The sequence below is a fragment of the Bufo bufo genome, chromosome 4, assembly GCF_905171765.1.
Source record: "Bufo bufo chromosome 4, aBufBuf1.1, whole genome shotgun sequence".
NCBI lineage: Eukaryota > Metazoa > Chordata > Amphibia > Anura > Bufonidae > Bufo > Bufo bufo.
The window spans coordinates 43620131-43632417 of record NC_053392.1 but is presented as its reverse complement, the minus strand read 5'-3'; the positions used below and the strand labels follow the sequence as shown (position 1 = coordinate 43632417).

Genomic DNA, 12287 nt, shown 5'->3' with positions numbered 1-12287 from the left:
GCGATTTCCGATACATCGCACGAGACTAGTGACACATCTGGATGTGATTCACAACTAAGAATGCAGCAGGTTTGGATCTTTTGCGCCTGAGGGGTCGCGGTGTGTCCCAAAGCCACCATATTGGCAATTATAAATGTGTAAACAAACAGAAAGGGAAACCAGAGTGGTCATCCAGAGCAACCAATCACATAACAGCTTTTATCTTTGTGCAGCAGGTTACAAAATAAAAGCAGGCACCTGATTGGTTGCTCCTCCAGCCGTCAAGTACCTGAGGTAAGGCATGCAACCTGAGGAGAGAAGCAGCTCTGTCGTCATGGTAACCATCTCCACACCACGTGATCCCGGCCGGCTGGCCTTTAATTTCTGACGTCATGACGTCGCGCCTCCCAGGTGCCACCTCTCCTTTGGTTACCGCCTCCCTCGCCGAGAGACGGAAGCCGGCGGGGTCCGGGCAGGTCCTGGGAGCTCGCAGAGCGCAGGATGAGCGACTCCAAGGTGAAGGTGGCCGTGCGGCTACGGCCCATGAACAAGAGAGGTGAGTGACCGGTGGGGCGGGGCACGGTACCGGAACCGGGGCTGACAGCTGCGCCCAGGACCGCTGCCAACTCCGGGGGAGGCGCCTGCAACTTTATGTGACAGCAAGTGTCCAGTCCCTGAGAGTGGCAGCCGGTGCCTGACTGTACCGAGTGACAGCCGCAGGAGGGATAGGGGTGACAGCCGCAGGAGGGATAGGGGTGACAGCCGCAGGGGGGGTATAGGGGTGACAGCCTCAGGAGGGATAGGGGTGACAGCCTCAGGAGGGATAGGGGTGACAGCCTCAGGAGGGATAGGGGTGACAGCCTCAGGAGGGATAGGGGTGACAGCGGCAGGAGGGATAGGGGTGACAGCCTCAGGAGGGATAGGGGTGACAGCGGCAGGAGGGATAGGGGTGACAGCCTCAGGAGGGATAGGGGTGACAGCCTCAGGAGGGATAGGGGTGACAGCCTCAGGAGGGATAGGGGTGACAGCCTCAGGAGGGATAGGGGTGACAGCCTCAGGGGGGATAGGGGTGACAGCCGCAGGAGGGATAGGGGTGACAGCCTCAGGGGGGATAGGGGTGACAGCGGCAGGAGGGATAGGGGTGACAGCCGCAGGAGGGATAGGGGTGACAGCCGCAGGAGGGATAGGGGTGACAGCCGCAGGAGGGATAGGGGTGACAGCCTCAGGAGGGATAGGGGTGACAGCGGCAGGAGGGATAGGGGTGACAGCGGCAGGAGGGATAGGGGTGACAGCCTCAGGAGGGATAGGGGTGACAGCCTCAGGAGGGATAGGGGTGACAGCCTCAGGAGGGATAGGGGTGACAGCCTCAGGAGGGATAGGGGTGACAGCCTCAGCGGGGATAGGGGTGACAGCCTTAGGAGGGATAGGGGGGACAGCCTCAGGAGGGATAGGGGTGACAGCCGCAGGAGGGATAGGGGTGACAGCCTCAGGAGGGATAGGGGTGACAGCGGCAGGAGGGATAGGGGTGACAGCGGCAGGAGGGATAGGGGTGACAGCCTCAGGAGGGATAGGGGTGACAGCCGCAGGAGGGATAGGGGTGACAGCCGCAGGAGGGATAGGGGTGACAGCGGCAGGAGGGATAGGGGTGACAGCGGCAGGAGGGATAGGGGTGACAGCCTCAGGAGGGATAGGGGTGACAGCCTCAGGGGGGATAGGGGTGACAGCCGCAGGAGGGATAGGGGTGACAGCGGCAGGAGGGATAGGGGTGACAGCGGCAGGAGGGATAGGGGTGACAGCGGCAGGAGGGATAGGGGTGACAGCGGCAGGAGGGATAGGGGTGACAGCCTCAGGAGGGATAGGGGTGACAGCCGCAGGGGGGATAGGGGTGACAGCCGCAGGGGGGATAGGGGTGACAGCCGCAGGGGGGATAGGGGTGACAGCCGCAGGAGGGATAGGGGTGACAGCGGCAGGGGGGATAGGGGTGACAGCGGCAGGGGGGATAGGGGTGACAGCGGCAGGAGGGATAGGGGTGACAGCGGCAGGAGGGATAGGGGTGACAGCGGCAGGAGGGATAGGGGTGACAGCCTCAGGAGGGATAGGGGTGACAGCCTCAGGAGGGATAGGGGTGACAGCCGCAGGAGGGATAGGGGTGACAGCCGCAGGAGGGATAGGGGGGACAGCCGCAGGAGGGATAGGGGGGACAGCCGCAGGGGGGATAGGGGGGACAGCCGCAGGGGGGATAGGGGGGACAGCCGCAGGGGGGATAGGGGGGACAGCCGCAGGGGGGATAGGGGGGACAGCGGCAGGAGGGATAGGGGGGACAGCGGCAGGAGGGATAGGGGGGACAGCGGCAGGAGGGATAGGGGGGACAGCGGCAGGAGGGATAGGGGGGACAGCGGCAGGAGGGATAGGGGGGACAGCGGCAGGAGGGATAGGGGTGACAGCGGCAGGAGGGATAGGGGCGACAGGGGCCGCAGGAGTGATGGGAGCGACAGCTGCAGGAGCGACAGGTATGGGAGTGATAGGCACAGGACTGACAGTCTTTTAAGTGATAGGAGTGACAGGGTTTGTAGTGACAGGAATTACAACCGCAGGAGTGACAGGCTCTGTAGTGATAGAAATGACAGGCTTTGTAGTGACGGGAGTGACATCCACAGGAGTGACAATCACTTAAGTGATAGGAGTGACAACCCCTTGTGTAATTGAGCTATAGGCTCTGTTCTGATGTCACTCGGTATATAGGTGACGGTCTCTGTTATGATGTCACCCCGTGTATCAGTGACATTCTCTGTTCTGATGTCACCCGGCCTATCGATGACACTATGTCACTCGGTGTATAAGTGTCACTCTCTGTTCTGATGTAATTCAGTGTTTTTGTGACAGTCTCTAATTTGATGTCACTCAGTATATCTGTGACTGTCTCTGATTTGATGACCTGATGGGAGTTATGGTGCCACAAGTTGGGGAATGCTGCTGTAGTATACATACATCGTACGTGGTGACATCATCCTTGGGATGTGATGTCAGATGGTGGCCCCAGGATCAGTGCCTTTGGTGACCTCTGCTTATGGCCGCACCCCCCTCCCCATGATGGCCGCCCGCATACCCTCCTCACACGCAGCGGCCATGTCTTCAGGCGCTCCTGATCTCTGACACACTTCCCGTAGACCAGTTATACCGCCATGTGCTGCGTACCTCACCTGGCGGAGGGCCCTCTAATGCTGGCTGACTACTACCCCCATCCTGTCTCCACTCTCTTCTGCCTTTGAATGCAATCTATTGTCCTCTGTTATCAGCTGTCTGTGATGACTGCTCCGTGACCAGCACCAGGGCCCATAATCCGGCTATGCTGGGGGTAGTAGTCCGCAACACATGGGGCTCTCATGAGAAATCATTGTCTGAGCCGTTGCCTGACAATTACACAGCAGGTGTTTGTAGAGCGCTGGTTAAGTATTTACCTACAGCCGGATGATGGGAGTAGCTGTGTATTGCAGCCGTGTCGACGTTAACCCCTTACTGTGCAGGTGTACCAGATTTAAAGGGGTCCTCCAATCTTATGTAGAGGTGTTGTGCTCCTTTCTTACATAAATTGTGTATCAATCCTTTATTATTTGCAAGGTTTCTGTTTGCAGTCAGTGACTGGAAACCTTCTCGCTCACATTCAGAGACTGGAAAGTGCTCCTGGCCTAGACCTGTCCATGCAGGTGAGGGTTTGTTGCAATGTATCAGTGTAGACAGTCACTTGTATCTCCTCTGTTCTGGCTGATTGCTCCTGCCTGCACTGATACATTGTAACAAACAGGACAGAGCTGTGCGTAATACCGGGCATTGTAGTGATAGGCCTGCTGAAGAGCCCACATATGAATGCTCTCAGGAGGAGATAGTGGTCAGGTAGAGCGCCCCCATATACCAAGGATGGGAGCAGTACTGCAGCCAGCCATAGCTCAAGGGAAGCTTTAGATAGTGGTCAGGCAGAGCACCCCTATATACTAAGGATGGGAGCAGTACTGCAGCCAGTCATAGCTCAAGGGACGCTTTCTGTAGTGGTCAGGTAGAGCACCCCTATATACTAAGGATGGGAGCAGTACTGCAGCCAGTCATAGCTCAAGGGAAGTTTTAGATAGTGGTCAGGTAGAGCACCCCCTTTATACTAAGGATGGGAGCAGTACTGCAGCCAGTCATAGCAGAAGGGACGCTTTAGGCCTCATGCACACGGCCGTTGTTTGGGTCCGCATCCAAGCCGCAGTTTTGGGGGCTCGGATGCGGACCCATTCACTTCAATCCGTTTCTCCGTTCCGTGACCCCGCAAAAAAATAGAACATGTCCTATTCTTGTCCGTTTTGCGGACAAGAATAGGCATTTCTACAATGGGCCACCCGTTCCGTTCCGCAAATTGCGGAAGGCACATGGGTGGCTTCCGTTTGGTGGACTGCAAAAAACGGAACGGTCGTGTGCATGAGGCCTTAGATAGTGGTCAGCTAGAGCGCCCCCATATACTAAGGAAGTGAGCAGTACTGCAGCCAGTCATAGCTCAAGGGAAGTTTTAGATGGTGGTCAGGTAGAGCGCCCCAATATACACAGGATGGGAGCAGTACTGCAGCCAGTCATAGCTCAAGGGAAGCTTTAGATAGTGGTCAGGCAGAGCACCCCTATATACTAAGGATGGGAGCAGTACTGCAGCCAGTCGGAGCTCAAGGGACGCTTTCTGTAGTGGTCAGGTAGAGCTCCCCTATATACTAAGGATGGGAGCAGTACTGCAGCCAGTCATAGCTCAAGGGAAGCTTTAGATAGTGGTCAGGCAGAGCACCCCTATATACTAAGGATGGGAGCAGTACTGCAGCCAGTCGGAGCTCAAGGGACGCTTTCTGTAGTGGTCAGGTAGAGCGCCCCCTATATACTAAGGATGGGAGCAGTACTGCAGCCAGTCATAGCACAAGGAAAGTTTTTTAGATGGTGGTCAGGTAGAGCGCCCCTATATAGTAAGGATGGGAGCAGTACTGCAGCCAGTCATAGCTCAAGGGACGCTTTCTGTAGTGGTCAGGTAGAGCGCCCCCTATATACTAAGGATGGGAGCAGTACTGCAGCCAGTCATAGCACAAGGAAAGTTTTTTAGATGGTGGTCAGGTAGAGCGCCCCTATATAGTAAGGATGGGAGCAGTACTGCAGCCAGTCATAGCAAAAGGGATGCTTTAGACCTTATGCCCATGGCCGTTGTTTGGGTCCGCATCCAAGCTGCCGTTTTTGCGGCTCGCATGCAGACCCATTCACTTCAATCCGTAGAGCGCCCCCATATAGAAGGAATAGGAGCAGTACTGCAGCCAGTCATAGCAGAAGGGAAGCTTGAATAGTGGTTAGATACAGCGCCCCCTCCACACATCCCGGATAAGAGCAGTACTGCTACCATCAATAGTGTAAGAGAAATATTGGCTTATTATGTGCAGCGCCCCCTCCACACATCCCGGATAAGAGTGGTATTGCAGCTTATTGAAGCACACGTATGGATCATGTCCCGGGGTCACCGTCATCGTCTCTGATCGTCACCAGCCTGTGACCTCAGCCGTGTCTGACAATGCCGGCCATTCAGCTGCTGCCTGCACAGCGTGACACATCCTCGCATCTTTATAATTGGTGATGTGTACCATTGACAAATCTACCATCACCCTCATCATCTCCAGCCCGTATCTTTTACGCCTGCCTCCTGAAGACCTTTTCTCCTGGACAGGCGTTAAGTGGCCGCCGGAAACCTGCTGAGCCGCTTATCTGATAGGACATGGCTGAAGTCCCACCTGTCAGACCCGTGTCCCCGCCTATGTAGGTGCTAATCTTGGGGGACAACGTGACTTTAAGGTAATAGCACCCCCTACTTGTCAGTCGGGTGGCCCCAGCGCGGCGGCTCCTTCATTCTTGGGTTCGGTGGGGCTCTCACCAGAAAGTGATGGTATAGCTGGACTAGCGGGTACAGATGGCATTTAGCGGCAGAAATCTTTTGGCCGTCAACGCTGTTCTCTTTGGCCGTCAACCCGCGGCACTCCAGCTGTTGTGAAACTACAACTCCCAGCATGCCTACTTGCTCTTCTCAGAGCAGCAATAGCCGGAGTGCCGCAGGTTGCCCACCCCTGCGTATAGGGTGGCATCGGTTCCCTGCGATTTACGTCCCACACAGTCCCACTGGCTGCTGAAATATTTAGCGGCTCGCAGCTACTCTACGGACGTTGAGCTCATGTGACGATGGGTATAGATGAGCCGAAGGGGCACAGCGACATTTCCATTGTGAGAGGATGTGATGGTGCCCGGGGGGACGAGCCGCGTTATATTATCTCTGTAGATAAAGCTTAAAGGGGTACTCCTATCTTATAGCTAGGATTGGTGGGGGTCCGACCTCTGGGGGGCCCCCTGAAGCTGAGAAGGAAGGGGCTGCAGCACTACTTTGAATGAGGCAGTCCGATGCACGGTGGCTGTCCAGAACCCTGCAGTGTAAAGGGCCCCCAGCTGTGGCCCCAGCCCTAAGCCGGACCCCCGCATCTTAGTGATATGCCATCACATTTTGTGATTTAAAAAAAAAAACTTTTAATCATTGGAAAGCTCCTCAAGAAACCTTTTTGTGCGTTAATTCTTCACCGTTTTCAAGATCTCTGCTTGCTGCCAGTGAATTCGAACACTCCTATATTTATATCCAGAGGCTCAATACTTGTAGGGACCCAATATTTCTCCAAGCTGAGGGTTTGTTACAGTTGGATCAGTCTGATACATTGTAGCGGGGTTATGGGCGCAGGGGAGAGGTTTGGGCTGATGGGTTTACCTCAGGGTGGATGGTCTACGCTGGATACAATTGTAGCAGACCCTCAGCTGCGAGAATTATTAGTTAAGGCCTCTTTCACACGACCGTTTTTTTTTTTTTTTCGTTTGCGGGCCGTTTTTTGCGTTCCGTATACGGAACCATTCATTTCAATGGTTCCGCAAAAAAAAAAATGGAATGCATTCCGTTTTACATATTTCCGTTTTTCCATTCCGTTGAAAGATAGAACATGTCCTATTATTGCCCGCAAATCACGCTCCGTGGCTCCATTCAAGTCAATGGGTCCTCCAAAAAAAACTAAACACATACGGAATGTACTTCGTATGTCTTCCGTATCTGTTCCGTTTTTGCGGAACCATCCATTGAAAATGTTATGCTCAGCCCAATTTGTTCTATGTAATTACTGTATATGCCATACGGAAAAACAAAACGGGGGTCCATTCACACGTCCGCAAATGGGTCCGCATCCGTTCCGCAATATCGAGAACGGGTGCGGACCCATTTATTTTCAATGGGGCAGGAATGGATGCGGAGAGCACACTATGTCCTCTCCGCATCTGCATTTCCGGAGCGCAGCCCCGAACTTCCGTGCTTCAGCCCCGAACGCAAAAAAACTTCTGATTCCTGACACCTCCGCTGATCAGCTTCTTTCTCGACCAGTGACGTCACATTCATCGGTCACATGGCCTGGGCACAGCTCAGTTCCATTCAACTCAATGGGCCTGAGCTGCAGTACCAAGTATGGCCACTATACAGTGTATGGCGCTGTACTTGGGGCTCACCAGAGCGCTGCGGCCTGTTCAAACAGCTGATCGGCAGGGGCGCTGGGAGTCGGACCCCCACCGATCAGATATTGCTGACCTGATTTATAGGCCATTGATATGAAAGTCCTGGAAAGCCATTCTGACAGCAAGCAGAGATCTCGAAACAAAACACATGTTTATAAAGTTGCAGAACTTTTTAACCCCTCACTGTTTCACGCTGCAACAGATCTGCTATATAGGAAGAGGACTTTACCCATGCCATGTGCCAGGTGACTCCGGGCTGAACATGAGCATCGCCCTCCTTCCACCCCTGGACATGGCTAATTATTATTTATTGTAGCAGCGGGCCCCCGGGGGCCTCTGTTTACATTGGCTTTGTGTGTGTGCGCTCAGTGAGAAAGGGTTGGCGAAGCAGGAGACACTGGAACTGATCGTTTCCCTCTGCCGTCCTCACTCCGGTATACGACCGCCACCTCCTGCAGCGAAAATTACATGTGCGGCAGTCCCTAATAAAGCCTCACTCACATGTCCGCGCTCAAATCCGCGAAAAGGTGGTCAGCGATGCATCTCTGAAGAATCCGTGTTGGGTCCGTTTTTTTTGCTGTCCGTGTTTCACTGACCCTGCATATCTCTTCCTAATGATCCGCGAAACACGGATGGCATCTGTGGTTTTCACGGACCCATAGACTATAATGGGTGTGATGAATCGGTGAACATGCATCCGTGCTAAAAACACGGACCGCGCTAAAACACTGATGTCTGAATACACGCATTAAAATAAATGTGGAACACGTACAGCACACGTCCGTGGAACACTGAAATATGAATGAGGCCTAACCCTGCATGAGCGGGGGAGTTACCATCATGCTGGTCCTCCTAGTGCAGCCTGTAGTCTGCATACATTCTACCGCCGCTCACCTGTCCAGAATAGCCGTGTAATACGGTGCTGCCCTAAAATGCATGGGCCCTGTCCTTAAACAATGTGTTTTGATGGGAACGCCACTAATGCGCCGGAAATGTGCTATATGGTAACATGACTATTGGCAGAGCACATTTCAGATTATTCTGACCATTGACTTCTATTGGGTAACAAACAGAATAAATAATACCGCCATGTATATGTTTTAGTTTTAGTTTTTTTTTTCTGTAATGAATGAAAGAGAACTGTATAAACCTGCCCCATTTTGCTGACGTATCGTCGTCCTGTGTGAAGCTATGGGAGGGTTGCAGTCTGTGGGGGTTTCTGCCGCCCCCCCTGTATGGCTGCGTGCTACATGTGTGTGTGGTTCAGTAACACGTCAGAGGATCCGAGCCTGGAGATGTACTGTTTTACAAATGCCCTAAAGGGAGACTCCGGCACAATCAGGACTCCCCTCAGTGATTATTCTTTGAACGCTGGGATACGGTAATTTCTGAGCTGCCCGGTTTGATAAAGGGATTGTCCCATGAATAATGTAAAAAAATAATTAATCATACATCATACGTCATACAGTACATGACGATCTCTGTCTAACAAAGGACCAGCCCGGACCTCACATGGATCCACAGATCTCCACATTCATTGCTCCAATTGATCTGTCAGATTTATATAAAGCTGGAAGCTCAGAGGGTGTGTCCTTTCTGCTGTGCCTCAGTGGGCGTGTTCTTTCTCCTCCAGCACTCTCCCTATCACAGCCCAAGGAGCGTGTTCTTTCTGATGCAGCTATTGCCCTATCACGCTCAGGGGGTGTGCTCTTTTAGCTGCAGTTTTCTCCTTATCACAGCTCAGGGGCTGTGCCCGTTCTCCCCAGCTCTCTTCCGCTGTCACAGCTCAGGGGTTGTGTTCTTTCTGATGCAGCTCTCTCCCCATCACGCTCAGTGGTGTCCTTTCTGCTGCAGATTTCTCTTTATCACAGCTCAGGCTGTATCCTTTCTCCTCCAGCTCTCTCTCCCTATCATAAGTCAGGGGACATGTTCTTTCCAACGCAGCACTCTCCCTATCACAGCTCAAGGCTTGTGTCCTTTCTGATGCAGCTCTTTCGCTATCACAGCTCAAGGCTTGTGTCCTTTCTGATGCAGCTCTCTCGCTATCACAGCTCAGGGGGTGTGTCCTTTCTGATGCAGCTCTCTCCCTATCACAGCTCAAGGCTTGTGTCCTTTCTGATGCAGCTCTCTCGCTATCACAGCTCAGGGGGTGTGTCCTTTCTGATGCAGCTCTCTCGCTATCACGGCTCAGGGCTTGTGTCCTTTCTGATGCAGCTCTCTCCCTATCACAGCTCAAGGCTTGTGTCCTTTCTGATGCAGCTCTCTCGCTATCACAGCTCAGGGGGTGTGTCCTTTCTGATGCAGCTCTCTCGCTATCACGGCTCAAGGCTTGTGTCCTTTCTGATGCAGCTCTCTCGCTATCACGGCTCAGGGCTTGTGTCCTTTCTGATGCAGCTCTCTCCCTATCACAGCTCAGGGGGTGTGTCCTTTCTGATGCAGCTCTCTCCCTATCACAGCTCAGGGGGTGTGTCCTTTCTGATGCAGCTCTCTCCCTATCACAGCTCAGGGCTTGTGTCCTTTCTGATGCAGCTCTCTCCCTATCACAGCTCAGGGCTTGTGTCCTTTCTGATGCAGCTCTCTCGCTATCACAGCTCAGGGCTTGTGTCCTTTCTGATGCAGCACTGATGGAACTGAGCATGTGCGTCCTCCTCAGCGAGGCAGTGGTGCCTTCTTATGTGACACAAGGAACCTTAGGGCCCCCACAGGCTCGGGGGCCCGGGTGTGAGCGCACCTCCATAATAGGTATAGGTGAACAGCTGGACATAATCTGAGCAAGATAAAAGGAGCAGGAATTCCTGGAACTGATGAGATGGGGGGGATTGGGGGGCTTATAAACCTAAAGCACATGTAATAGAAACAAGCTGTGATCACGGCTCCTGCAGCCTTCATACATGTCTGCTGTAGAACACGCCACACGCAACTGCTCTGTGTTATCGGACACATCTGGTCACGCCGCGCATGTTGCTCGACGGGAAGTGTGTGGTCCGTGCAGAAATATCGTCCTCCACAATCACAACCAGGTGTCCACAGACTGTATCACACATGAGAGGACTAGATACACGGCTCGGCAGACTGTATCACACATGATAGGCTTAGATACATTGGCCCAGCGGAAAGAATCGCACCTGATAGGCTTACATACAGCATCTTGTCAGACTGTATCACACACAAGAGGATTAGATACACAGCCTGGCAGACTGTATCACACACAAGAGGATTAGATACACAGCCTGGCAGACTGTATCACACACAAGAGGATTAGATACACAGCCTGGCAGACTGTATCACACACAAGAGGATTAGATACACAGCCTGGCAGACTGTATCACACACAAGAGGATTAGATACACAGCCTGGCAGACGGTATCACACACAAGAGGATTAGATACACAGCCTGGCAGACTGTATCACACACAAGAGGATTAGATACACAGCCTGGCAGACTGTATCACACACAAGAGGATTAGATACACAGCCTGGCAGACTGTATCACACACAAGAGGATTAGATACACAGCCTGGCAGACTGTATCACACACAAGAGGATTAGATACACAGCCTGGCAGACTGTATCACACACAAGAGGATTAGATACACAGCCTGGCAGACTGTATCACACACAAGAGGCTTACAAACACCAGCTAAGCAGACAGTATTGCACATCTTAGACTTAGATACAGCAGCTCTTCATACAGTATTATACATGACATGCTTAGATACACAGCTCAGCAGACAGCATCACATGTGACTTAGCTACACCAGTTGATATGGCAGTATCACAAATGACAGGCTTAGATACACAGCTCAGCAGACAGTGTCACACATGATGGGATTAGATGCGCAGCTCAGCAGACAGTATCACACAGGATTAGATACACAGCTCAGCAGACAGTATTACACTTGTCAGGCTTAGATACACTGCTCAGAAGACAGCATCACACATGCATGGCTTAGATACGCCATCTCCACAGACAGTATCGCCCATGGCAGGCTTAGATACACTGACTCAGCATGCAGTATCCCACATGCTAGGCTTAGATACCCCAGCTGAGCAGCACTCGGTCTGTGGAGAGTATTTTAGGGCTTGTGTGTGACTCCCGCTGACTGTGCCTCATAAAGCCCATTACACAGTGACGCCCATAATTGTCGCCCGCTCCACCCGTGCATCACCTGTCCGTCATTCTACATGAAAGGGAGCGGATGAAGAGAAGCTCCTGACTGACGCCATGATGGTAGTGCCCACCCTCCAAATAATAATGGTGACTACCAGCACTGCCCCCCAGTGTTCCATTTATTTATTTTTTCTATTTAAAACACAAAATACATAGTTATATAGAACAACCAAATATATTTAAAGAAAAACAACAATTTTTCACTTATAACCCACCTCCCCACACCTAACCCCGAGGGGAAAAACCCATCTTAATCATTTCCCTCCTCCTAATCTCTTATGTCATACATTACTATTCCACCGACCTTCCCCCTATTGTTGTGCATTCTCCTCTCTGCCTTCATCTTATTCTCCTCCGATCTCTTCCTTTCTGGGTCCTTTTCAATCCACTTTTTAGTCTATTGAGTTTTGCCTGAAATAGGAGTTTACAAAGTGCCCTCTTATCCGTTTTTGAAAGTCGAAAATTGTACTGTGCCTTGTAAGGCTACTTTCACACTAGCGGCACGGACCTAGGGCGGGTGAACAGCCTGTCGGATCCGTCCTGCCGCTAGTGA

General features: G+C 52.5%; 1 protein-coding gene across 2 annotated transcripts in view; it reads left to right on the top strand.

Moving 5' to 3' along the window:
* Window positions 1-418: 418 nt before the first annotated feature.
* Window positions 419-12287, top strand: part of KIF13B (kinesin family member 13B) — a 156259-nt gene continuing 144390 nt past the window's right edge. For both annotated transcript variants that reach the window (XM_040427155.1, XM_040427156.1), the window contains exon 1: window positions 419-535. In XM_040427155.1, the coding sequence (XP_040283089.1) occupies window positions 481-535 (55 nt within the window). In that variant the 5' untranslated portion in view covers window positions 419-480. The remainder of the gene's footprint in view (window positions 536-12287) is intronic.